General features: G+C 45.7%; 1 protein-coding gene across 1 annotated transcript in view; it reads left to right on the forward strand.

Moving 5' to 3' along the window:
• Positions 1-5100: 5100 nt before the first annotated feature.
• Positions 5101-24239, forward strand: part of BEND4 (BEN domain containing 4) — a 37679-nt gene continuing 18540 nt past the window's right edge. Inside the window, exons 1-2 of the mRNA XM_054383221.1 lie at positions 5101-5473; positions 14545-15111. Of these exons, the coding sequence (XP_054239196.1) occupies positions 5101-5473; positions 14545-15111 (940 nt within the window). The remainder of the gene's footprint in view (positions 5474-14544; positions 15112-24239) is intronic.

Genomic DNA, 24239 nt, shown 5'->3' on the forward strand with positions numbered 1-24239 from the left:
TGATACTGTGATACTGTGACCCCAGCATGTGGAGCACCAGCTCCCTGTTCGGCACACAGCCAGCAAATCTTTTGAGGTGCTGCTTTCAAAATGCCAAGTGGAGAAAGATGAGGATTACAAGTTGCAAAGAGCATCTCTACATTATAGAGCAACTCTGCATTACATGGCAGCAGCCAAGACAGGAACACAAAGCATGGGCAAGGGCTAGAGCAAGATCTAATGCTCCAGGGAGGCAAAACTCTTCCAAATCATTTCAATAGAGACAGTGAAGCTGTTTTAGGGCAGACAAAAGTTTGAACTATGTTATGTCATCTGTTTCATCCATGATGTATTTCTAAACAATTCTCAGCAACAAGTACCCTCTACCATTTCTCAAACCTCTGAATGTAAGCTATCTTTAATTAAAACAAGATTTTTCCATGTGTCCACGATTGATTCCTTAAAATATTAACAGTTTTCCCTACACTGGGTATCAAAGGCTCTATTTTATTCCTGTGTGTCCTTTAACTATATTAAATAATTCATGTATCCATTTCCCAGCCCTCAGGGAGACTCGTTCTTTTTTGGTTTGTTGGGGTTTTTTTCCTTTTTTTTTTTTTAACACAATGTGATCCCATTTAAAACACAGGATATTTCCTCCTCCTGAAGTTGTAGGTTATTCTGTTTCATGCCACTGTTTGCTCACCTCTAGAATCCAGTTAGCTACCATTTTATTAAGGCACAAACGCAGCATGGAAATCTGTGTCTGCCTCCATATAAATGCCCTTTCCACTGCTCATCAATTTTGCACTAATTAGAAAGACAAAAATATTTTCAACCCAATTAATGTCACTGAGAAGCATTCCAGTAATTCTCAAAATACAATGTAACCATGATAGATACATTTCAATTATTCCAAAGCATTTTCCCAAGGCTCTGAGTAAGCATGGTAGGGGGAGGTGTGGGGGGGGAAAGCAGAGACTAAAAGCTGCATCACCTGGCTGATGGATCTCTGACACAGGACGTGGATTAAAGTTTAAGTGAGACCAGCAGTTCATGTTCTCCCTCAAAAAGCTCCTGAGTCACCTGATTAAAGTGCAACCTTGACAAATATGCACAGCGTTGTCTCTCACAGTTGGAATCACCAAAGAGGCTAAAAACAGCACCATGCACTGCATAATCTGTAACCTCAGGGGACAACAAAACCAGAGAATTGCTGTGTCAATCTCATTTCCTTGTTAGGCTCATTATCATAAATGCAGGCCTTTGGTTTTGAATGCCACACTTCAATAACATTTACCTATCAACAGCTGCTGAAATACTGAATCCCACAGTCATCTTTTCCTTTTGATGCTTTCCCTTTTGTTTCTTTATCCATAAACATGAGCAACTGAGCTAAGCTTAAATTAACTAGCTGGGGTTAAATGTTTAGGGCAGCAAATTATGGCTAGCCTGCTTGCAGAGTGGTTTAGATTACAGAGGAGAGTTGCCAATCTCAGCTCTCATCACGCACTCCAAATGTGCAGAGCAATATTGGCAGCTCATGGCCAAATCCTGCCCGCTCCAGCTATCACAGGAGCGTTGCTCCTATGAATAAGTGGAGCAAGATTTAGCCCCTGCTCGGAAGATAGAGATGAATCACACTTTTATTCTTTGAGTACCTCACGGTACCTTCAGCACAGGCATGCTCAGTGATTGATGGCCTGTGTCTAGATTGCGTATTTTTCTATATACTGACAAATATTCTCTTTGCAGTGATTTCTAGGAGCAGGGGAGTCTACACTGCAGCAATGCTGGGTTTCTTATTTTTCACTGTGCCCTTTGTCTTTGTTTTGATGAGGGTTGCTTTGGGGTTTTTTTTCTGAGGGTCAGTTATTACCCATCGTTTTTCCACTCAGAGTGCTCTGAAATAATCCTGTTGCAGATCTCCAGTCTTTAGTGTCAGTAAAACAGTTGAAACTTGAATCAGTAAACAGGTGAGGAAAGACACAACCTTCCCCCTGGGGTCAAATCTCAAGTGGTGACACAGTCTAAGGGAAATGAAGGTGTTTGGCTTTCTCGAAATGAGCTGCTGGTATCAGCTAAGGCTTTTCTTTTTCATACTTGATCAAGGCCAGGGCTGTGTATTAACTGTTTTAACCCAGTGTGCAGCTAAAACGGGATTGCAATTCAGAGATACATGTTTGGTTAATAATAATTTCATGACTACATGCTGTTACTCATGAAATCGTTCAAGTGCTGTAGGATGTACCTCAGGGAGCTGCCATAGAAGGGAGCAGCCCACAATCACTCACAGTGGCATCTCCCCATACTTGGAGACCATGCTTTCAGCCTGCTTGCCTCTCTGCCAGTCCAGGGTGACACTCCTCAGCTGCAAAGCCATTTCAGTCCTTCTTCAAGGGTGATCACATACCTGCACAGAGCCTATGAGTAAAATGGTGTTCCCCTACACAGGGACATCCCACAAAGCCAGACGTGGGACCACCAGGATTAAACACTTTTCCTTCACAGGACTGAGCTGCAGAAGACACAGCATCAGAGACCCATCTCTGAAACTCAGGGGAAGAGTAACATAAGGAAAGGGACAGGAAGGGTGGGAGATCCCAACAGGTTTTTTAGGTCTACATATCCAGAAAGATTGCTGGTAGCAGAGCAGAGGAAAAGCCAAGCCTTCCTGAAAACAACCAAAGGGACATTTCTGTGATCCAGTGATGGGTACCAACAAAAACCTTGCAGAAAAACATTCAGTGCCTAATGTAAGCTGCCAAGGAAGGTGGTGGAGTCACCATCCCTGGAGGCATTAAAAAAAAACCATGTAGACATGGCACTTCAGGACATGGTTTAATGGGCGTGGTGTTGTTAGGGTAATGGTTGAACTCAATTACCTTTTTCCATCCAAAACAATTCTGTGATTCTACATGCTCTATGAGTCTATGATCCCAATTCTATGATTCTATGATTCTGATCCTACACTCCATTTTCTTCCTGGCTGAGGTCCCTACCTCATTTCAGGGGCTTTGGACCCCATTAAACCCAAACCTGCTTCTTTCTTCATGTCCATAGAGACCTAGCATCTGCCTGATGAGCTGCAGGAACCTCAGACAAAGGAGGCAGCTAGGAGGACATGACCAGCCAACCCCACTTTTCTCTGCACAAGGCTCGTGGTAGGCAAGGGGTAGGCCTCAATACCAAAGAACAGTGAGTTCCTAGGGATAGAGTTGGCACCTGAGCAGGTAATTTTGGACTATTTATTTAAACTTAACTTTAAGAGCTTAGTAGTAACTTTATACAATTTTTTTACTGTACTGACCCACAATAGCTGCTGGCCATGGCTGCTGGCCAAGGTGGAGGACACATTTCTTTCTGAGTGGTAGCAGAGTTTCTCTCACACTTATTTCCAGTCTCTCTCACATTACAGCATGGGGGTTTTTTTTTAGGCAATCAAAGAGTCGGAAAACAAAAAGACTTATGATTGATTTTGCTAAAGTAAAATAGCGATTTCTATTACAGCAGCCTTTACTTCGAGCCTTTTGGCTGCTACAAGGAATTGATTTATTCCACTTGTCAACAAAAATTAAAACCAGAAACAGCCCAGCTCCTTCTCTGTCTGGGTATAAAACACCCAGTTTATAGAAGTTAGCTTGACTTCTGCAGGAGAGGAACAGAAGGCCACTGGAGTTAATTCCATCAGTAGAGAAAGGTTGCTTTTAGTTTCCAGTGAGCCCAACTGCAGCTAAGTAAACGAAGCCAAAATGGGAGAGCAATGGCTACAATAAGCGTCCGGAACTCCACGCGATGACAGAGGAATGATTTCCCACCGCTTAAATACAACCAAGGTGTTCTGTAATTTTACTTCCACAAGCCAGAGGGCTTATTGTAATCCTGATAAATTACAGCAGCAGCAGCAGAAGTGGGACAGAAGAAGGGAAAATGTGAATGCAAAATATAAAATTGCCTCACAGAAAAGAAGGGAGGGAGAGAGCGAGCGAGAGGTTTGTTATCGTTTATTTTTTCTCCAGCATATCATTCAGTTTCAGCTGTCTCCCATCTCGCCCCGATCTCCACCATTTCTCAGGAACGTCTCTTGATGGCATCTCATTCTCTTCCTGCCTTTCACCAGCGTTTCATTATTTCCTAACTGTCCCTGAAAGGGTCTGGGTGGGAGGTGGAGGGGAGCCGGACCAGCCTTCAACCTCACGTGTCCGCCTCATCTAAGCAGTTTGCGGAGGGCGGGAGGGGACACAGGCACGCACGTTGCAAATAATGCTAAATGTGATTAATCTCCCGGATTCCTGGAAATCTGACATGCATGAGTTACAGCGAAACCTCTTTTATTTCGCCATGAAACGCTTTTGCATAATGAGAAAGAAAATGTCCTCTGTGCCCTAATCAACTCTGACAGGTCCTGGACTCCCAAATACTTTTATTTATGGCACAATTTATTTCACCCCTTAATAACCGGGGAGGCGGGGCCGGGGCTTGCTCCGTCCGAGGAGAAGCAGAGGGACGAGGAGAAGGACAGGGAGAGGGAGAAGAGAGAGAGGGATGGAGAGAGGGACAGGGAGAAGAAAGGGATAGGGAGAGGGAGAGGAGAGAGAGTGGCAGGGGCAGGGAGAAGAGAGGAACAGTGACAGGGAGAAGAAAGGGAAAGGGAGAGGAGAGGAGAGGGAAATGAGAAGGAGAGGAGAGGGAGAGGAAAGGGAGAAGAGGCAAGGGACATGAGCCCGGCGGGACAGTGGCGGCTGGGCTCCGCGCCCGGCGGAGCACCCACAAACTTTTTGCAGAACGGTAGCCCGCGGCCGGGCCGGGAAGGGGTCGGGGGTGTCCTCACGGCCCCTCTGCCCCCACGCCGGCCCCCGGCACCTCACCTGCCCCTCATGGACGGGGTACCGGGGGCGGTGGCGGCCCCGCCAGGACCCGCCTCCCCGCCCCGCTGCCATTAGCAGAGATTACCCTAAACACTTGGCGGTCGCCGCCCGTCTCCCTCCAGGCATTGGCGCGGCCGCCTGTCAATCAGGCCGGCGCCCCGCCGCGCCGGGGCTCCGCCGTGCCACAGAGACGAGCCGCGGCGGCGGCAGACACAGCCCCGGAGCGGGGCCGCGGCGGGGCCGGGGGAGGAGGATGGAGGAGGAGATGCAGCCGGCGGAGGAGGGGCCCAGCACCCCCAAAATCTACAAGCAGCGGGGCCCCTACAGCGTCCTGAAGACCTTCCCAGGGAAGCGGGCGGCGCTGGCCAAGCGCTACGAGAGACCCACCATGGTGGAGGTGCCCCGCGGGCGCGGAGTGGGGCAGCCCTTCCCGCACGCCGCCGAGCCGCTGCCTTACGCGCCCCACGGCCCCTTTCCCAACGGGCCCGCCCGCTCCGCCACCGCCCCCGGCGCTGCCCAGGGCCACCCCCGCCCGCCACTACCCCCGCCGCCGGCCCCGAGCTCCTCGGGCCGCTACGGCCCCTGCCCGGCGGCAGCTGGGGGCGGCGGTGCGGAGCTGAGCGCAGGTACCCGCAACTCCTCTCCGCCGCGCAACTTCGCGGGGCACTTTGCAGCAGGCGGGAGCGGGATGGGGGCTGCGGACTACACACACACACAGACCCCCCCTCAGCCCCGCTCCCAGCGGGCTAGCGGCGGACCTGGACCCCTTGGGCTGCCCTCCACTGGAGCTGGCGGCACCGGCCGGCCCGGGGCTGGGCGCGGGGGCGTGGGGCCGGGGGTCACAGACGGGGCGAGTGGCTGGGTCTCCCCGTCGGTCGGGCTTTGCTAAAGTTGCTGGGGCGGGCGGGGTCTCTGTCCGGGCCGGGGCCATTGCCCGGCTGGCATCGCCCGGGAGGGGTCGTATGGCGGCCATCCCCCTGCCGCCGTCGGGGCTGTAACGGCAAGCCACCGGCAAGTGCCTGCCGGGCAATTGGCACCTGCGGGAGCGCCGCTGCCATCGGCGGGGCTAGGGGCTCCGCGGGGCGGAGGGAGCCCCGGGCCGGTGGCATTGGCGGCTGGGGAGGGTGGAGGGTTGGAGCCGGGGGAGGAGGCTGCCGGAGGGAGCTGGTGGTGATGGAGAGGCGGCTGTTAAAGAGGTGATTTTAACAGAAAGAAAACAGATCGGGTGCTTGTCTGCGCTGTTTCCGTAAGATGCAGCGAGGAGCAGATCAGCTCATTTTATTTATTTTCTTTTTTTTTTTTCCCTGTTAAAGGTGTAAGATGTCGAATGCATATCTTCCTTCTGGTGATGGCTTGGAGTTAAAAACCACGTAGATCTTGATATGCAACCTAAATTTGGCATCAGGAAATGGGAAATTGCATCTTTAAGCAGAGTACAATCAAAAATGAATTACAATAAATCCTATATAATTGCATAGGTCATTCTCTTTAATGAGATTTTATTAACCTGACTGTCAAGCTTTTGAGTCAGGCAGATATTTTATCTTCTTCAACTGATAAAAGTGTCAGCTATAAACCACCATATAAATATTCATAAATCTACACATCTGTGGCAGCCTATCAGCATCATTCTTTTGGACATTAAAAGCATTCTAATTACTTTCTGTCTAGCAGAGCTGAAATGCTGCCTGTTATAGTATGTGCTTGGCAGGCATGATTGCTTTTGTTTGCCATCACAAATAGCAGCATCCTATTTTATATACTGATGGTCCAGAATATATTCAGGGTTTGACTGAACAGGATGAATATTATGAAGCACCATCTGGTTTTGATAACATCGGGTATATTAACTCATCTGTTAATTTTTGACACATCATTGATTTATTTATTTAGAAAAATTGGATCCTGTTTTGGTATGTTGCTGTTTGCCTTTGTAACAAATGTGATGACATTTCCTTACTAAACAGGGAGATATGCTAGTTAATAGGATATATGGCTGTGGTTTAATGCCCATTTTTGCTCAGAAGCAGCCGTGTACTGGTTGAATTTATCACGCCTTGTTACAAATAATTCAAGGACTTCACCTAAAAAGTTTAATACTTGAATAGATTAGCCTGAAAATTCATGGCTCTGACATATAGTCCTGTGATCTGTGACAGACGGTCATGTTTTCTTTTTTCTTCAAATTCCTTCTTATTTAAAATGTCCAAATGGTGCTATTCTACTATTTTCTTTTTCCTGTGGTCCACAATCAAAATGCTGATGATAAATGTGACACCTACATTTCTTCACAGGAGAAGAATTGCACCGTGGAAAATGCTCAGTTGTCTGGTAGATGATATGTGAGGCCATATTCTCAGCAAAGCCTTCAGGGCTTTGATAAGCAGAAGTTTGGACTTTCTCCTGCCCGTGTAGACTCTGCTTACCAGGAGCTAGAGCAGGCTTCAAAGTTTGCCACTGATTCAGTCCTGTGCTAACAAAAAGAAAAAGAAAAAAGATTGTTAGGGAGCTACTGTTTTTTGCACTACAGTTCTGTGAAGTCCTTGTCCCATTACCTGCACATCCAGGTTTACTTTTACTTTTAGGTTCCTGTATGGGTCCAAACATACTGCTATGTGATTGTTTCAGCTAAAACTTAAGTACTAAGGACAACAGGGGAAAACAAACAAAAACTTGCTAGAGTGCACAGAAGTGGGTGGTAGTGCCAGAGGCAAGGTTTAAGCCTCCTGTGCATTGTAATCTCTGAGGTATGGGTGCTTTGCTGAGCTGTGCACCCATCCTTCCTGCCTGGTGATGGAGAAACAGCAGGTGCCTGCAGCTGGAGGGGCCATAGCACACATAAGCTGAGCAGGGAGCTGCGGTGTGTTAGCTAGTTGGGACCTTGTGCAGGACTTTGTCCAAAGCCTTGAGATCCTCCTAACAAGTGTGTGAGACAGTTCAATAGCTCAGGCTGCCACTGTGGAAGCAGAACTGAGGTTTTGGCTCAGGGAGCTCTGGACATTTCCATGTGCTCCATGCACAGTCACTCTGCACTTTGCCCAGCACCTGCGTGGCCTGGGCCCACCCAGCTCCTGGGTTCCTCACAAAAGCAAGGGGCACAGGTTTGGCCCTTTCCAGAACACCTCTTAGCCAGAGGTTCATCTTCTGATTAGTGGGTGTTGCAGGGAGGGAGGGACCCTTCCCTTAGCAGGTATCCATCCAGCTGCAGGTCCACTGAGTTGTTCTCCACAAGGCAAGTAGTCACCATCCATGATTTGCAGAGTTTTCCCACTTAGCTTACCTGTAGCACATGGCAGGTGCTTATTGAATGAAGATGTGGAAGGCTGGAGAACACAGTTTTGTAGGGACACTCATTTCCTAAGTTCAGTTTCAGAGATTCCCCTCTTTTAGCAGATACCTCTTCACTTGTGCAGGCAACAGTATGCAAGCTGGCTAGTAAAACACTGTTCCTGGGATGTCCAACTCTGCTAGCAGCTTAAACACTGATGTACCTCTGTGCCTTGACCTGTCAGCCTGACCTCTGTGCCTGGGAAAATCATGGAACAGATCCTCCTAGAAGCTGTGCTGAGGCACATGGAAGATGGGAAGGTGATTCAAGTCAGCCAGCATGGCTTCACCAAGGGCAAAACCTGCCTCACCAACCTAGTGGCCTTCTTTGATGGAATGACTGCATCAGTGAACAAGGGAAGAGCTGTAGATGTCATCTATATGGACTTCTGTAAGACCTTTGACATGTTCTGCCACAGCATCCTTCCTTCTAATTTGAAGAGATATGGATTTGGTGGAAGGACTGTTTGGTGGTTGAGGAATTAGTTGGTTGGTCTCATCTAGAAGGTAGTAGTCAGTGACTCAGTGTCCAGGTGAAGATCAGTGACAAGCGGGGTACCTTAGGGATCTGTACTGGAACCAGTGCTGTTCAATATCATAATCAATGACCTGGACAGTGGGATCAAGTGCACCCTCAGCAAGTCTGCAGGTGACACCGAGCTGAGTGGTGGAGTTGATGTGCTTGAGGGATGAGATACCAGCCAGAAAGACCTGGAATAAGCCTGAGATGTGGGCCTCTGTGACTGTCATGGGGTGCAACAATGCCAGGGGCACAGTCCCGCGCTTGTGTCAGGGCAGCCCTTGGTGTCAATACAGGCTGTGGGGTGAAGAGACTGAGAGCAGCCCTGTGGATAAGAATTTGGGAGTACTGAACATGAAAAGCTGAACATGAGGTGACAATGCATGCTCACAGCCCCAAAAGCCAACCGTGGCCTGGGCTGCATCAAAAGAAACATGACAGCAGGTTGGCAGAGGTGGCTCTCCTCCACTCTGCTGTGGTGAGACCTCACCTGAAGTACTGCATCCAGCCCTGGAGTCCTCAGCACAGGAAAGACATGAACCTGTTTGGAGAAGGTCCAGAGGAGGCCACAAAAATGATCCAAGGGCTGGAATACCTGTGCTGCAAGGAAGGGCTGAGAGGGTTGGGGTTGTGCAGCTTGGAGAAGAGAAGGCTCTGGGAAGACCTTATTGCAGCCTTTCAGTACTCAAAGGGAGCCTAGAAGAAAGGTGATGACAGACTTTGTAGCAGCAATGTGTGTCTTTGGTAGCACGTACTTTAAACAGTATCATAGTCCACCTGAGAAACTCCTTTTCCTTGGGAAAGTGTGGTGTAGACCTTACACTGTGCCTTAAAATTTAAGGTGGGCTTTCATGGAAAGCAAAGCTGTCTTAGAAGTGTTATTCCAGTGCCTACAACCTAGCAGGTTTAACAAAACCAGCTAATAAAGTTCTAGAATGCCTGGACAGAAAAAATATTTAAGTGAAGAGATAAACTGAAGGTCATTATTTTGGCCTGAACCAAGGAGCTGGGAACCCCCATGAGCAAGCAGGTCAGTGGATCAGTAGTGGAATGGCCAAACACTTGTGATCTTCATCTACTGGACTGTTTTGGACTATCTTCATGCAAAATGCCTAAGAAAGCATTGCTTAGTCATGGGAGGTGTCAAATGCTCTCAGTTTCATCATCCAAGCCTAGAAGCTTACAGCAGTGATCATATCTAAAAACACAATGACAGAGTCTGTATGCGTGGACAGAGCCATTTGGGGGATACAGAACTGCTGCCCCAGGATCTAAATTAATAATAATATGATAATAATGGGGGGCGGGGGGAATCAAGAAATATAAACCATCAGGTAAAAGGACTGAAGCTCTGCAAGGTAAAGAGTGAAATGATGGACACTTCTGAGGAACCTGGACTTTTCAATCTTGCCAAAAATGAAATGCCAATGAATACATACATTCCCTGCAGGGAAAAACTCAAGGTATTCAGACTCACTCAATAGTTACAGAGATGACTTTTTAAACCAGCTGCCCAAGATCACAAAGGAAACTGTGGAAAAGCCATGACCTGAATCCAGAGCTGTGGAGACCCAGCACAATGCCTTATTAATGGAGCTGTCTGGTCTAAGTATTGAAAGGAGCCTCGAGGTGTAGGAGAAGCTGATGTTACACCTGACAGTCTTTCCAGGCATCTTTTCACATGCATCAGTGCAACTGATCAGGTTGACTTTTCAGAAGCTTGCCCTTACTAAAACCAGGTTTTAGTCTGGCAGTTGGATAGCTGGGTAGCCCCACAGTACAGCATCAGCAAGAAAAAGACGTAAAGATGAATGCTGTATCCAAAAGTTGGTACCTGCTTTGCCATATGATAGTATCTTCTGGTTGCTTGGACTCTCAAATAATCTAGTTAGGAATACTTCTGCTTTTTTAGCAATCTAATCCTCTTTGTGGACCTGATCCAGCAACTCCATCTTTAGGCAAAAGTCTAGATAATAGTGATGGAAGTTCTGTTAAGACTGAAGACTGCAGGGTCTGAGGCATTGGAATTACATGGTTGGTGAGCATCGTAATAAGGAAAAGGAATATCACAAAAAGGCTTTTAATAAACTGTTTACACTGGTTTAGTCATTTAAATAGAATCCTCCTTTGCTAGGAAATACATACATGAAGTCAGTTAAGAATCACAGATCAGTGATTATTCAGCAGTAATCACATAAACCCAACTTTTTGTCACTTCTTGGTGATTAGCCATTGCACAGTGCTTGCCTTTCTAATTACAGTCAGTCTGGAAAAGCTGAAATCCCAATTTCTGCAATATAAGCTAAATGGGCAGCATTTGTTTCTATTTTTTTTCTCCATCACAAGGAATAACTGTGGTTATCATTCTCACTTAGAGTGATTCAGGCTGGGGGTACAGGCACTGTTACAGGTGTAGAACTTGCTTCTGCACACAGCCAGATGTTTCCAGAATGTGTATGCTGAGAGCATCCTTCACTGATGCCCAGTGGTACCCATCAAAAAAAAGAAAATAATTTGTAAATCCTGGTGTTAATATTTCAAAATAGCCCTGCCTTGGCCTGACTTTCTTCTGTGTATCTTTGAGTATGGGTTAAAGTTAAGAGGAAAAAAGAAAAAGAGTAATTGCTGGGGTTTGTGTCTTTGGAGCAGATCTGATACTGAACTGAAGATTAAATCAATGCTATCATTTGTGTGTAAAATTTCAGTTATGTTTTAAGCCATTATCACAGTGAATGTGCCTAATGCATTCCATTGTACCACAAAACTAATCATTAATTTTATCTCTGCTGATGTTAGTGTGTATTATAACATTCTTCAAAACCAGCATTTGGAATGGCAGGTTACTTTTTTGCTATGTTTTAGGAGAAACCATAATATTTGAAGAGCATCTTCTATATTAATCTAATCCCTTTTTGGTTGTTTCATTCATATTTCATCTCCTTGCAACAAGGAGACACAAAGAATGAGTAACTGTTTTGTCAACAGGGACCAAAATGATTAAAGCACAAACAGTAAATATGACTTCAGGTCTGGAATCGGATTATAGGATTAAAATGAAGGGAAAAAAAAAAAACTACTCTGTAGTAGGATTGCAAAGTTCCAATCAATATCATCCTCTAATAATTTTAAAGGGAAAATGTGTAAAGAAATAAGGCAAAGAAAGCACAACTTGAAGTTGTTAGTGATGCTCAAGTTCCTTAATTTGGTTCATGAGGAGGTTCCCAGGTGGAAAGCTGCAATGTCACCCAGGTTCCAGTCTTTTAATCTATATTACTCCTGTTGTGCTGTGTTACTTTGCACTTGCATAGTCGAGGTTAAAGGCAGCTGGCCTTAGGTTAATGCAGTAAAAGGGAAGGAGGGACTGCAGGTATGGAGGCTCCTCACCAGCATTCCCTTGCAAAGGGAGCAGCAGTGCCTGAGCATTTTTGTGCCCTTTTGAGTTTGGGGGCACTGCTTAGCATTGTGAATCAAAGATGCTTTGGAGAAGTCAGCCCTGAGGCTGAGGGTGTGGTACCACTCATTAGCACAGGAGGCTGATTATGAGAATGCTTTAGGTGGTCTTCACATGCTGGTGGGCTCTGCTTGGCCCTGGGCAGCCTCATAGCCCAGCACTGCACCTGTGCTTACTCTGTCCTCCTCACATCCCTGTTCTTACAGTTAAGTCCTTGGGAGGTGACAGCCTGGGGTTTTGTGCCAGGGAGGTCTCCTCAGGCTGCATTCATGACTGAAAGCATTTGTATGCTGCTTCAGCCCTGCCCTCTTTGCAGAGATCTGGAGGATGGTAAAAATGCAAATGAGTGTTGTTTCAAATATTCTTCAGGCCAGCTGTACTAACCTCAGTGTGAGGTAGCTTTTCTTCTGGATTGTGGAGAAGTATAGTGAGAAGTGCCACCTCTGAAAGGCCTGAATTCTGAATGTTTCTGTTCTTCACATGTTAGCAGCGTGGTCAGGCTATATTTGTATCTCTAGTGATGAAGTTAAGATAAATGAAGGTCTGAGGTGCTTAGTCTCATGCATCTCTAGCAGGTTGCCTTTTCAAAAGTAAATGCATTTTTATCACTTTCTAAAAGTCAAGCCTGCCTGAGAAGAGCTCTCCAAAATTGGCAGCACTTATACCTACCAGCCTTTTTTTCTTTTTCTTTTTCTTTTTTTTTTTCCCATCTCATGCAAAATGTTAGTTACAGCTTTTTAGACACCCAGAGGAGAATTCAGTTATGAATAAGCTAAGAAAAAATTTGAAGGCATTATTTTTATTGGTGAACCCAACAAATCACACCATGAATGTCTTGGTTATTTTCCATCTGGGTCTGGGAGCTGCTACAGGAGCTTGAGCTATATACATAGGCACTGGGACATGAACTATCCTAATGCAAGGTGCCCTTGTGGCCAAGAAGGCCAATGGTATCCTCAGGTGCATTAAGAAAAGTGTGACCAGCAGGTCAAGGAAGTTTTTCCTACCCCTTTACTCTGTCCTAGTGAGACCACATCTGGAGTGTTGTATTCAGTTCTGGGCTCCCCAGTTCAAGAGGGACAAGGACATACTAGAGAGCATCCAGTGGAGGCTAGGAGGATGATGAAGGGTCTGGAACTGATGAGGAAAGGCTGAGAGAACTGGGGCTGTTTAGCCTGGAGAAGACAGAGAGGAGATGTTATTAATAATTATCTCAAGGGTGGATGTCAAGAGGAGGGTGCAAGTCTCTTTTCAGTGGTGACCTGTGATAGGACAAGGAGCAGTGGTTACAAACTAGAACACAGGAAGTTCCATGTCAACATGAGGAAAAACTTCTTTACTGTGTGTGTGACAAAGCACTGGAACAGGCTTCCTGGAGAGGTTGTGGAGTCTCCTTCTCTAGAGACTTTCAAGACCCATCTGAATGTGTTCCTATGTGACCTGCCCTAGGTGATCCTGCTTTGGCAGGGAGCTTGGGCTTGATGATCTTCAGAGGTTCATTCCAACCCCTACCATGCTGTGATTCTACTATGTAGGTTTCAATTGTAGCTGCTGTTGCTTCTGGGCAAGACTGACAAGTTGCAGTGTGACATTCTTATCCTAATTCCAGAGCCAAGATACTGCCTCCTGAAACTGTAGAGTATCCTCATTATGTCCAGAGCAGCTTAAAGGACTCTGCACTGCTCTCCAGTGCATGGTACTGGCTGGCTCACAGACTCACAGGTCAGCAGTACAGGGAAAAAATCTCTCCTCTGGCAAGAGGAGCTTCATTTTGTACACTTGATGCCTTTCCTTGGTATAAGAAGGAACTCTTGAGTTGCTCGTGGACATATGTGGAAGTTAAACAGAAGCAAAGTCCATAGACTTGGGGGTGGATCGTGGGAAGTGTCCTATGTCCAATATCAAGTGAGTGCAGCAAAGATGAAAGTGAGAAAAAGCAATCTTGGAATCCTTGTTGGAGAGGAGCAGGGCACTGGGCAAAGGTGTAGTGCAAAGTCCTGTAAACATGTCCAGGCAGTGCCTACCAGCAGCTTGAAACAGGCTTCCAGAGAAGTACTTGAACTTTTATTTGTAGCAAATGGGATGGAATTGCTATGTTCTTTCCTGTTTTCCTGTCTTAAATCCCTCTGTTAGAAGATGGCTCAATAAGCAGTGACTATCATCACAATGCATTTCTGATTAACAGCAAGGGCACAAGGGCACTCTCAAAATAGAAGCAAAGTGGGGATTGTTTTAAATCACAGTGTTGCAGAAGTATTAAAGCAGAAGCCATCACTTTAATGTCTTCAGAAATGAAATGCATGCGACTGTAAGAGGCTGTGTACATTCATCTAGCTGCTCCTGCCTGCCATAACCTTTTGCATTTAGGTTTCTGTGATTCATCTCTTTTTTTGTTGCAGAGAGTCGAATGATTCTGGATGCCTTTGCCCAACAATGCAGCCGGGTTCTAAGTCTCTTAAATTGTGGTGGAAAACTGCTGGACAACAATCACTCTCAGTCCATGATTTCTTGTATAAAGCAGGAAAACCCCAATTATAGTGAAAGACAAGAGCAATGTCAGCTTGGGAAAATGGTTCATAGTCAGACATCAGACATTTTAGACATAGAGATGCAGTATATGCAAAAGAAACAGCAAACCTCAGCCTTTCTGAGAGTTTTTACTGATTCCCTTCAGAACTATTTGCTTTCTGGGAGCTTCCCTTCTCAGAACACCTCATCAGTAAATGATTTTAGCCATTTGGCAGATGTGGATCCACTTTCAACCTCTCCAGTGCACACTTTAGGTGGATGGACATCTCCGGCAACATCTGAATCTCACGGTCACCCATCATCTTCTACACTTCCAGAGGAGGAAGAGGAGGAAGAGGAAGAAGGTTACTGCCCTCGGTGTCAAGAGCTAGAGCAGGAGGTAATTTCATTGCAACAAGAAAATGAGGAGCTTCGTAGAAAGTTGGAGAGCATTCCAGGTAAATAATCCCCTGCCATATAATATTGTCAGTCAGTGATAACAATAATTTGGGTAATAGTTTGGCTTAAGTTCTAGTTTTCTAAGGTTGTGATCATTATGTCTCCAGCCAAGATTCCTAGGGCTGTGCCTACTGGAAAATCACCTGCTGGACTAGTGAGCTGTGTATGGGATGTGATTGTAACCCTAAATTCCAGACTTCAAGTGGTTTGTGATGGTCATTTCAAATGTGTGCTTTTAGACCTAATTATATGTCTTCTTCTTTAAGTGACATTGCAGCCTATAAACCTAATTCCCTTTTGGAATTCTCTTTTTTTGGCTACTTAAAGTAAATATTCAGAGGTACATCCCTACTTCTAACTGAAAAAGATTTGGCTTTTACCTTGAACAGTATCTGTTAAATTGCTGTTAGTTCAGTGAGAAGCATAAATAGATCTCCTCCCATTCATTTTCAACTACAACTTGAAATAAAAGCTTGGCTGCAGCTTCTCCAGTTCAGCAATGCCTAGCAGCTGCTGGGTGAGAGTAAACAGACAGCAAAACCTCACCTAAGAGACACCCCCTCTGTCAAAAACTTCTCTTGCCTCTTTTAGACTAAGGCCTTCTCACTCTTCAGGTGCACTGAGATATTTGAAGAGTGGTATTGGATAAGAAGAAGGTATCTTGGCCCTGTGTCCTCTGAACTTTAAGCACAGGAAAAAAACATAAACCTCAAATAATAATACTAAAAGCAGAATGGAATTTAGCAGAGAAAATACAAACTCTAGGGAGCTGCACCTGTGCTAGCTAAAGTTTGAGGTACTTAGGGTAGATCCATGCAAATTTAATTGAACAAATCCCTAAATGGCAGAAAAGAACAGAGAAAGGCTGCAAGAGAGAAAGGACTTCAAAGCTGCTAACTATGCACGAAGGAAGAAGGCAGTAACCAGTAGGTAGGTGCAGCTGCAAAATCTGAGCAAAAATCAAGTAGCAGCCTTCATAATTCTTCTCCCAGCTATGAGTGATGAGGTATTAATTATTTGTGTGTTTCTGTTGGGCATTGGTCCCTGGGGTACTAGCAAATTCTTTAAGCAGTATCATTCAGTGCAGAGAAAACCCCAAATTTAGAATACTCCCCCCTCCCCCCAAAAAAAAATCTGGAGTCATCACAACTTGTGCACTCTCACTGGATTCAGTAGTGGTTCATCAGTGGGTGACTAAAGGAATCATGTAGACTTCAACTGCTGCTGAGTCTTAGCTTCAGCTGTGTTAGACCAAAAACAGCCATTAGGGTCCTTAACCTGACCTATGTCTTTCATTCAGTCACCTATGTTGAACCTTGTGATCTTTTTGACTTTGACTGAAGCATAACTTACATTTGGCTCAAGTAGTATCTGAGAAGGCCTCCGGTCCTGAGTTAGAGACTCTGGGGAGCAGTGGCTCTACCACTTACTCCAACACTTGACTCCAGTGGTTAATTACATTTCTGATTGTGTGCTGGCTCCCCTAAATGAAGTGCTGTGTAGGACTGGGTGCCTTTTTCCAGCTGGAGGTCCCTGTAGATGGAAAGTTCACAATTCCCATCTTCGATAAAGTAAACGAACAGAGCTGTTTAAAACCCCCCAAATGAGTTCAAGCCTTCTTTGCAGTTCTTTTCTCCACTCTGCTCATTTCTTTAAAATTTTGGGCAGTGGAAACACGTGCAATGTGTTCCCATCTGCCTGAGTGAAGGTGAATAGTCTCTTTGTTCCTACCCTGGTCGTTTGGCCGTGGGTCGTGCCACTGAGCTTCTCATTCCGTGTGTGTTCCTTCCTAGAGGTACATACTTTGTGTTTGGCTCTGTTCATGTGCTAAGTGATCCAGATTGCTTTGGCTGCCCTATTTTCCCACTCTTTCCTGCTTCACCAGTTTCTGTATCCTCCAGATTTTATGGTTTCGTTGTTTTTTAAATTAATTTTGTGATTATGTCCAACGGTATTGAGGCTGCTGGCAGTCCGTGTTGAGCTCTGCTAGAAACACTTCTATTCATTGTAATTGAGGCCTGGTGATATTCAAGGTCAGGCTTGACAAGGCCCTGAACAACTTGATCTAGTGGAGGATGTCCCTGCTGAGTGCAGGGGGGTTGAACTAGATGACCTTCTCTTCCAACCCAAACCATTCTATGATTTCCCCAATGACACATACTTGAGATATCAGTAGTCGGTTCTTAATCCCTGTATGCTGTAGTCTACTGATGCTGTGTGTTGCTGCTTTTGCAATCAGGTAACTCAGGGTAGTAAGTTAAATGCCCTCCAGGAGTCTAGGTATATTGCATCTGTCCAGCCCAATTTTTTTCAAGCAAACCTACTATCTCATCAAGGGATGAGGGCTGGAGAACGTCCCCTATGGGGACAGGCTGCGAGAGTTGGGATTGTTCAGCTAGGACAAAAGAAGGCTCCAGGGAGACCTTACAGCAGTCTTCCAGTACCTGGAGAGAATCTACAAGAAAACTGGGAAGGGACTTTTTACAAGGGCTTGTAGTGATACGATAAGTGGGGATGGCTTGGAACAGGGAAGAGTTAGACTGGATATTAGGAAGAGATTCTTTATAGTGAGGGTGGTGAGATGCTGAAACAGGCTTCCTGGGGAAGTTGTGGATGCCCCCTACTTGGAAGTGTTCAAGGCCTGATTGGATGAGGCCTTGAGCAGTTTGGTCTAATGGAAGGTGTCCCTGTCCATGGCAGGGTGTTGGCACCAGATGATCTTCAATGTCCCTTCCAACCCAAATCTTTCTATGATTCTATGCTTTAGTTCTTAGTCCACTGAATCCTGTTGTGACTGCCTGTATTAAGCCAGGATCAATGGCAGGCTAAGCTGCCAGTATTTTCCTGGGTCGTCATCATATTTACCTTCATCTGCCTTTATAAGAGAGATAACATAAATGAACAGTCATTTTTTACCACACCTCCCCAGGAGTAAAGAAATACCTTGTTAATGGCCTATCAAACATAAAAATGAAAGTTATGTGCAAGGATATATGACTTCATCAGCCAACATAAAATTGTCATATACTGCATTGGCTGCTGTCTGGGTGATGTTTACAGATAGGCCAAAAGTGGCCCAGAAGGTCCCTCAGGTTTTGCTACATGGGACAGAGGTCACAAAATCACAGAATCGACCAGGTTGGAAAAGACCTCAGAGATCATCGAGTCCAACCTATTACCTAACACCTCCTGACAGCTAAACCATGGCTCCAAGTGCCACATCCAATCTTTCTTTGAACACCTCCAGGGATGGTGACTCCACCACCTCCCTGGGCAGCACATTCCACTGGCCAATTACTCTTTCTGGGAAGAACTTTCTCCTCACCTCGAGCCTAAACTTCCCCTGCACAGCTTGAGACTGTGTCTCTTGTTCTGCTGCTGGTTGCCTGGGAGAAGAGACCAACCCCCTCCTGGCTACAGCCTCCCTTCAGGTAGTTGTAGACAGCAATAAGGTCTCCCCTGAGCCTCCTCTTCTCCAGGCTAAACAACCCCAGCTCCCTCAACCTCTCTTCATAGGACTTGTGCTCCAGACCTCTCACCAGCAGTCCCGCAGCCACCACTGTGCAAGGTTAATCAAAAATCAATCCATTTTTGTCTCCAGTGCTGATTTTGTTCCAGGGAGCTTCTGCTGCCAAAGAAGCCAGCAGAACTTTTTTCTGTGACTTGAAACACCCAACTCTGAATGTAAACAGGCACAACACTTTTTGTTGTCCACCAAAACATTGTGTGCCTTGGGAAGGAGCCAGAAAGCCCTCTGCATAGGGTTTCAGTGGTGTTTGCCACCGTCTATCACATCAGTGTTATCTCAGAGCACAAACTCTTCCTGGCTCCTTCGTACATCTCATGCTGGGCATCCAACAGGCCAGACAAAGTGATGAGTGCTGGGGAAAAGCAGCTGTGCAGGCACCTAGATGGGCATGGAGGCTGCCATACTGTCCCATCAAGATGCTGAAAGAGTAGGGTTTGTGATGTAGTGGTTTTCCCTCCCATCCATCAGGGTGATGGGTCAGAGCTGCTGGGGCAGGCTGGCAGGGGAGGTGTGCACTGTGCCCTCCCTGCGGGTGCTGAGCCTCCCACTAGCAACCATGTCAACAGAAGAGAAAAGCACCAACCCCTCCCTTCTGCTCTATAACCATCTATGAATCATTTTATCCTTTTCCTGAAATACTTTGCATTTCTATTTTTTTTTTGACTTTCCATATGCAAAAGCCCTTTTAAAATCCATGAGAGTTTGCAATCTAAAAATAGTTACTGCTGTACATCTCTGCCTCTAGCTCTGCAAAGCACCATTTGCATGGCTCACAAAGAGACTACCAGGAAGAGGAGTGTTTTCTCAGCAGATGTAAAGGCAAAGAGTGGTTTGTTTTGTTTTTTTTTTAACAAATGTTACAGAAGACACATCCTCCTATACCTTTTGGGCACAGAAAATAAGGATTTTTCAGTTTTCAGGGCTCTGCCCTGTTGCTGCAGAATTTCACCATCCCTCTAGGATCTTTTTGCCCATAGCTTAGCATCACTCTTTGGCTGATCACTGGAAAAAATGACTGCATGGGTAAAATGCTACATTATGTTTTGATTGTTGTGTTTGGGTTGCTTTGGGTTTTTTTTGTTTTTTTTATTTGACTGAAACAATACTTAAATTTGTGTGAAATCTTGTTTCACCTATGGAATAAATGAAGAAAAAATTCATATTTGAGTGCTTTGGATTTGGAGCAATGTGAATTTTTGCAGCTTGTGCAGTTATCCCCAGTATTTTAAATTTTTTTTTTGGCAAAAAAAACAATCTTCTGTTAGTTCAATGGAACAGAAACATTTTCATTCAGTCTGTGGTACTTTATCTGGTTTAAAAAAAATAATTAAAGATTAGATAATTCCTGAAAGGAGTTTGGCAAACTTATCATTGGCTCCTTAAGGTTTTTTAAGCCATCAAGAACAGAGCAAAGTAATCCCTCTATATGAGGAGAAAAGTGTCTCCTAATCTCTTTCCTCTGTATAAAAATTACTGGGGCTGTGATACATTCCCAATAGTAAAATCAAAGACTTATTTGTGAAACTGCCTGTAAGACCTGGATTTAGACCATCTAATATATAAGGATATTATGCAGTTCTCCTTCACTGTTGCCAGCATGATTTTCTCACAGATTTTAGCCAGGTGGTTAAAGCAAAGGCCAGGAATTGTGAGTGAGGGTTTTGCCTCCTGGTCTTGCTGCATGGTTTTGGGCATCCATGACCTTCCCGGGCAGCCTATTCCAGTGTCTCACCACCCTCACTATAAAGAATTTCTTCCCAATATCCAGTCTTAATCTGCCCTCCTCAAGCCTCAATCCATTCCCTCTCATCCTATCACTACAAGCCCCTGTAGAAAGTCCCTTCCTTGCCTTCTGGTAGCCCCCTTTGAAGTTCTTCCCTAGAAGGTCTCCCTGGAGCCTTCTTTTTACCTCATTAGGCTGACAGCAAAAAAAAATCCTCCAGCAAACAGCAGAAGGAATTGGGGGGTGGGGGGGAAGACCTCTCAAGTGTAGAGGGACATCTGTGGAGGAGGCATTCATGGTGGCTGGAAGTAGCCAAAGCAAAGCAGGATTTGCAGGTAGAGTTAATATCAATGTAATTGAAAAAGTCAGACAAGTTTTCCAGGAGGTTTTGTGTGCCCAGGGCTTGACTCTTTTCTCCTCACATCAGATTATCTAATAAAAGATATTACTTTTTCCTACAAATCCTGTCTCCTTTATACTTTCAGAGCATCTCCTTTCCAAAGAGCCTGCCCCAGCAGCAGCATAGATAAAGCAGCCATGAAGGGTTATAACGAACATTTTTTCATGTCTGTCTTCTTTTTTTGTCAATTTTTTTTTTCTTGATCTTCGCATTTAACCACTTCTTTGGTTTCCCTTGATGTTCTGGATGTTGTGGTCTGATCTCTAGCCTTGTTCTGCTGTTCAGCTTCAAAGTGTGAAGTTACTTCAGGCAGAGAGAGCCTCGAGCGTGGTCGCCCAGTGTTTGGCACAAGAACCCCTTTGAATTTGCAGCAAGGCTTTGCTTGCAGCTCAGGGCTGCTGGCTTAGTTTGCTAAACAGCCAGAACACAACAACAAAAACAACAACTTACTGAAACACCTAACTGCAGCAGACCAGGGTTTTATTAATGGGTTTTCTCCATGCTTTTAGGTAAAAACCCAAGAATATTAACATGCAGAAGGGGTTTATAGGGGAGGTCCCTTTCCTGAAGACTAAGGGAGGACAAGAGGTACCATCTATTAAGCAGAAGGACAGTAAGGGAGCATGGCCAAAAATAAGAGATGAGAATGTGGCATCATCACTTAAATGAGACATGCACAGTCACCTTGTTGCTTCTGTTGACTAGGCAGAGGTGTGCAGGTGAACACAAGCCCTGTGGGGAGAGGCTGAGGGAGCTGGGGGTGTTTAGCCTGGAGAAGAGGAGGCTCAGGGGAGACCTCATTGCTCTCTACAACTACCTGAAGGGAGGTTGCAGCCAGGTGGGAATTGGTCTCTTCTCCCAGGCAACCAGCACCAGAACAAGAGGACACAGTCTCAAGCTGTGCAGGGGGAAGTTTAGGCTTGAGCTTAGAAAGAAGCTCTCCACAGAAAGAGAGATTGGCCTTTGGTATGGGCTGCCCAGGGAGGTGGTGGGGTTGACCTTCCTGGAGGTGTTTAAGCAAAGCCTGGATGAGGCACTTAGTGCCATGGTCTGGTTGATTAGTTAGGGCTGGGTGATCAGTTGGACTTGATGATCCCTGAGGTCTCTTCTGTGATACTGTGATCCCAGGGGCATGTGGAAAAGGGCACATTCTTTCTTCTTTCTGGAAGAAATACTGTTGTAAAAGAAAAAGTAAAAGAAGTAAAATGGCTTTTCAGAGGCAGATGAACAGAAGTAAAATGGTGTTCAACTCCACCTGGAAAACACAACTGAGAGGGATTTTGAGAATAACAGGATATTTGCTGTCATTTTTAATCCCCTGTCTGCTTTTGGCAGGCATGCAGGTCAGTTGAGGCAATCTGTCATGGATTCATAGGAAGGGAGCCCCCAGGATCATTTAGTCCAACCTTTCAGGATAAGAATATAGTTTAAATGAGATAGCCCAACACCCTTCTGTGTGTGATGTTGATGTTTCTGCTGTCTGCTGCCTGCTCACACTACCAATGGGTGTTGTCTTTATTTTACTACCCAGTTACCCTGAGTGCTGAGATCAGTTCCTCTGCTAACTCCCATCTCTCCTTGCCCCTCACTCTTTTTCCAGCTCATTGCACCCCAACAGCTTGTCTTCACAGCCCATCCATGCAGCTTTCACTCACATTCAGCTGACTATTGAAATAAATGAGCACACGAGCTAAAATAACCCCAGCCACGTTAGACTGCACACTTCTCCACATCTCAGGCAGAGGAGGCATCTCCTTTAATGTTATAAGAAATTCACAGTGCCTTGGAGTTCATCAGCAGATTCCCTATCATTTGTTACATCTTTGTGACAGTTGAGCATCAATTTAGCAGTGCCCTGCAATGAACTCGGAGTGAAGCATTGCTCAAGGTCAAGCGAAGGAGGACGCTCAGCATTGCAAAGCTGAGCCAGTCGTGGAATCATAGAACCATAGAATCAGTCAGGGTTGGAAGGGACCACAAGGATCATCCAGTTCCAACCCCCCTGCCATGGGCAGGGACACCTCACACTACATCAGGCTGGCCAGAGCCTCATCCAGCCTGGCTGCAAACACCTCCAGGGATGGAGCCTCAACCACCTCCCTGGACAACCCATTCCAGGCTCTCACCACTCTCATGGGGAAGAAATTCTTCCTCACATCCAGTCTGAATCTCCCCACTTCCAGCTTTATTCCATTCCCCCTGGTCCTGTCACTACCTGATAGCCTAAAAAGTCCCTCCCCAGCTTTCTTGTAGCCCCCTTCAGATACTGGAAGGCCACCAGAAGGTCACCTCAGAGCCTTCTTTTCTCCAGACTGAACAGCCCCAACTCTCTCAGTCTGTCCTCATAGGAGAGGTGCTCCAGCTCTCTGATCATCCTCACTTAACAGCTGCCAGTCTGAGCAGGGTGGATGTAGTTGTACACCCTTCTCCTTAAGCCCTAGGGGATTTGTCTTCTGCTGTGCAAAACACCAGAAGGACCACTAGTCAGTGTTGGCCACAGAGCACAAAATCTCATTAATGAACAGAAAAATCTCATTAATGAACAGAATAAACACAGTCTGCTGATGGAGCTGAGGCCACCACAGAGAGACAAGCAGCTGAGCCAGGGGTGAGCCATTGCTTCTTGCTGCAGAAGTCTGATGCCACAGGAAAGGCTGGAGACAGACCTCATTTTTTGTAGACCTTTTTTTTCTTTTTTGTAGACCTTATTTTTCATATATTGCAGACACAGCACTTCAGGATATGGTATAGTGGGCATGCTGGTGTGGGGTTAATGGTTGCACTCAGTGATCTTAAAGGTCTTTTCACAGAAATATTCAGGAAAAGACCCTCAAGATCACCAAGTCCAACCAATAACCCTACTCCACAAGGTTCACCCCTTAAACCATTTGCCCAAGCACCACATCCAAAACACCTTTAAACACATCCGGGCTTGGGGACTCAACCACCTCCCTGGGCAGCACATTCCAATCCCTGACCACTCTTGCTGGGAAAACTTTTTTCCTAAGATCCAGTCTAAACCTACCCAGTGATAGCTTGAGGCCATTCCCTCTTGTTCTATCACTGATTACCTGTGAGAAGAGACCAGCACCAACCTCTCCACAACCTCCTTTCAGGTAGTTGTAGAGAGCAATGAGGTCTCCCCTCAGCCTCCTCTTTTCCAAACTAACCATCCCCAGCTCCTTCAGTTGCTCCTCGTAAGATTTATTTTCCAACCAAAACAATTCTATGATTATTTACATTGGAGATATGCCTTATTTACAGCACTCCCAGGTATCTCTTCATGGCACTGTCCTTTGGCTACATTTTTGGGGGGGGAGATAAATGAGAGCCCTTCTTTTGACAGATGCCAGTTGATTGTGTGGCCTAACAACATTTTTGATAAGCAAAAACCCATCTGAAAGCAATAATAGAGATGTTCTTGGAAGAAATTCTTCCCCATGAGGGTGGTGAAACACTGGCACAGGTTGCCCAG

The sequence above is a fragment of the Indicator indicator genome, chromosome 8, assembly GCF_027791375.1.
Source record: "Indicator indicator isolate 239-I01 chromosome 8, UM_Iind_1.1, whole genome shotgun sequence".
NCBI lineage: Eukaryota > Metazoa > Chordata > Aves > Piciformes > Indicatoridae > Indicator > Indicator indicator.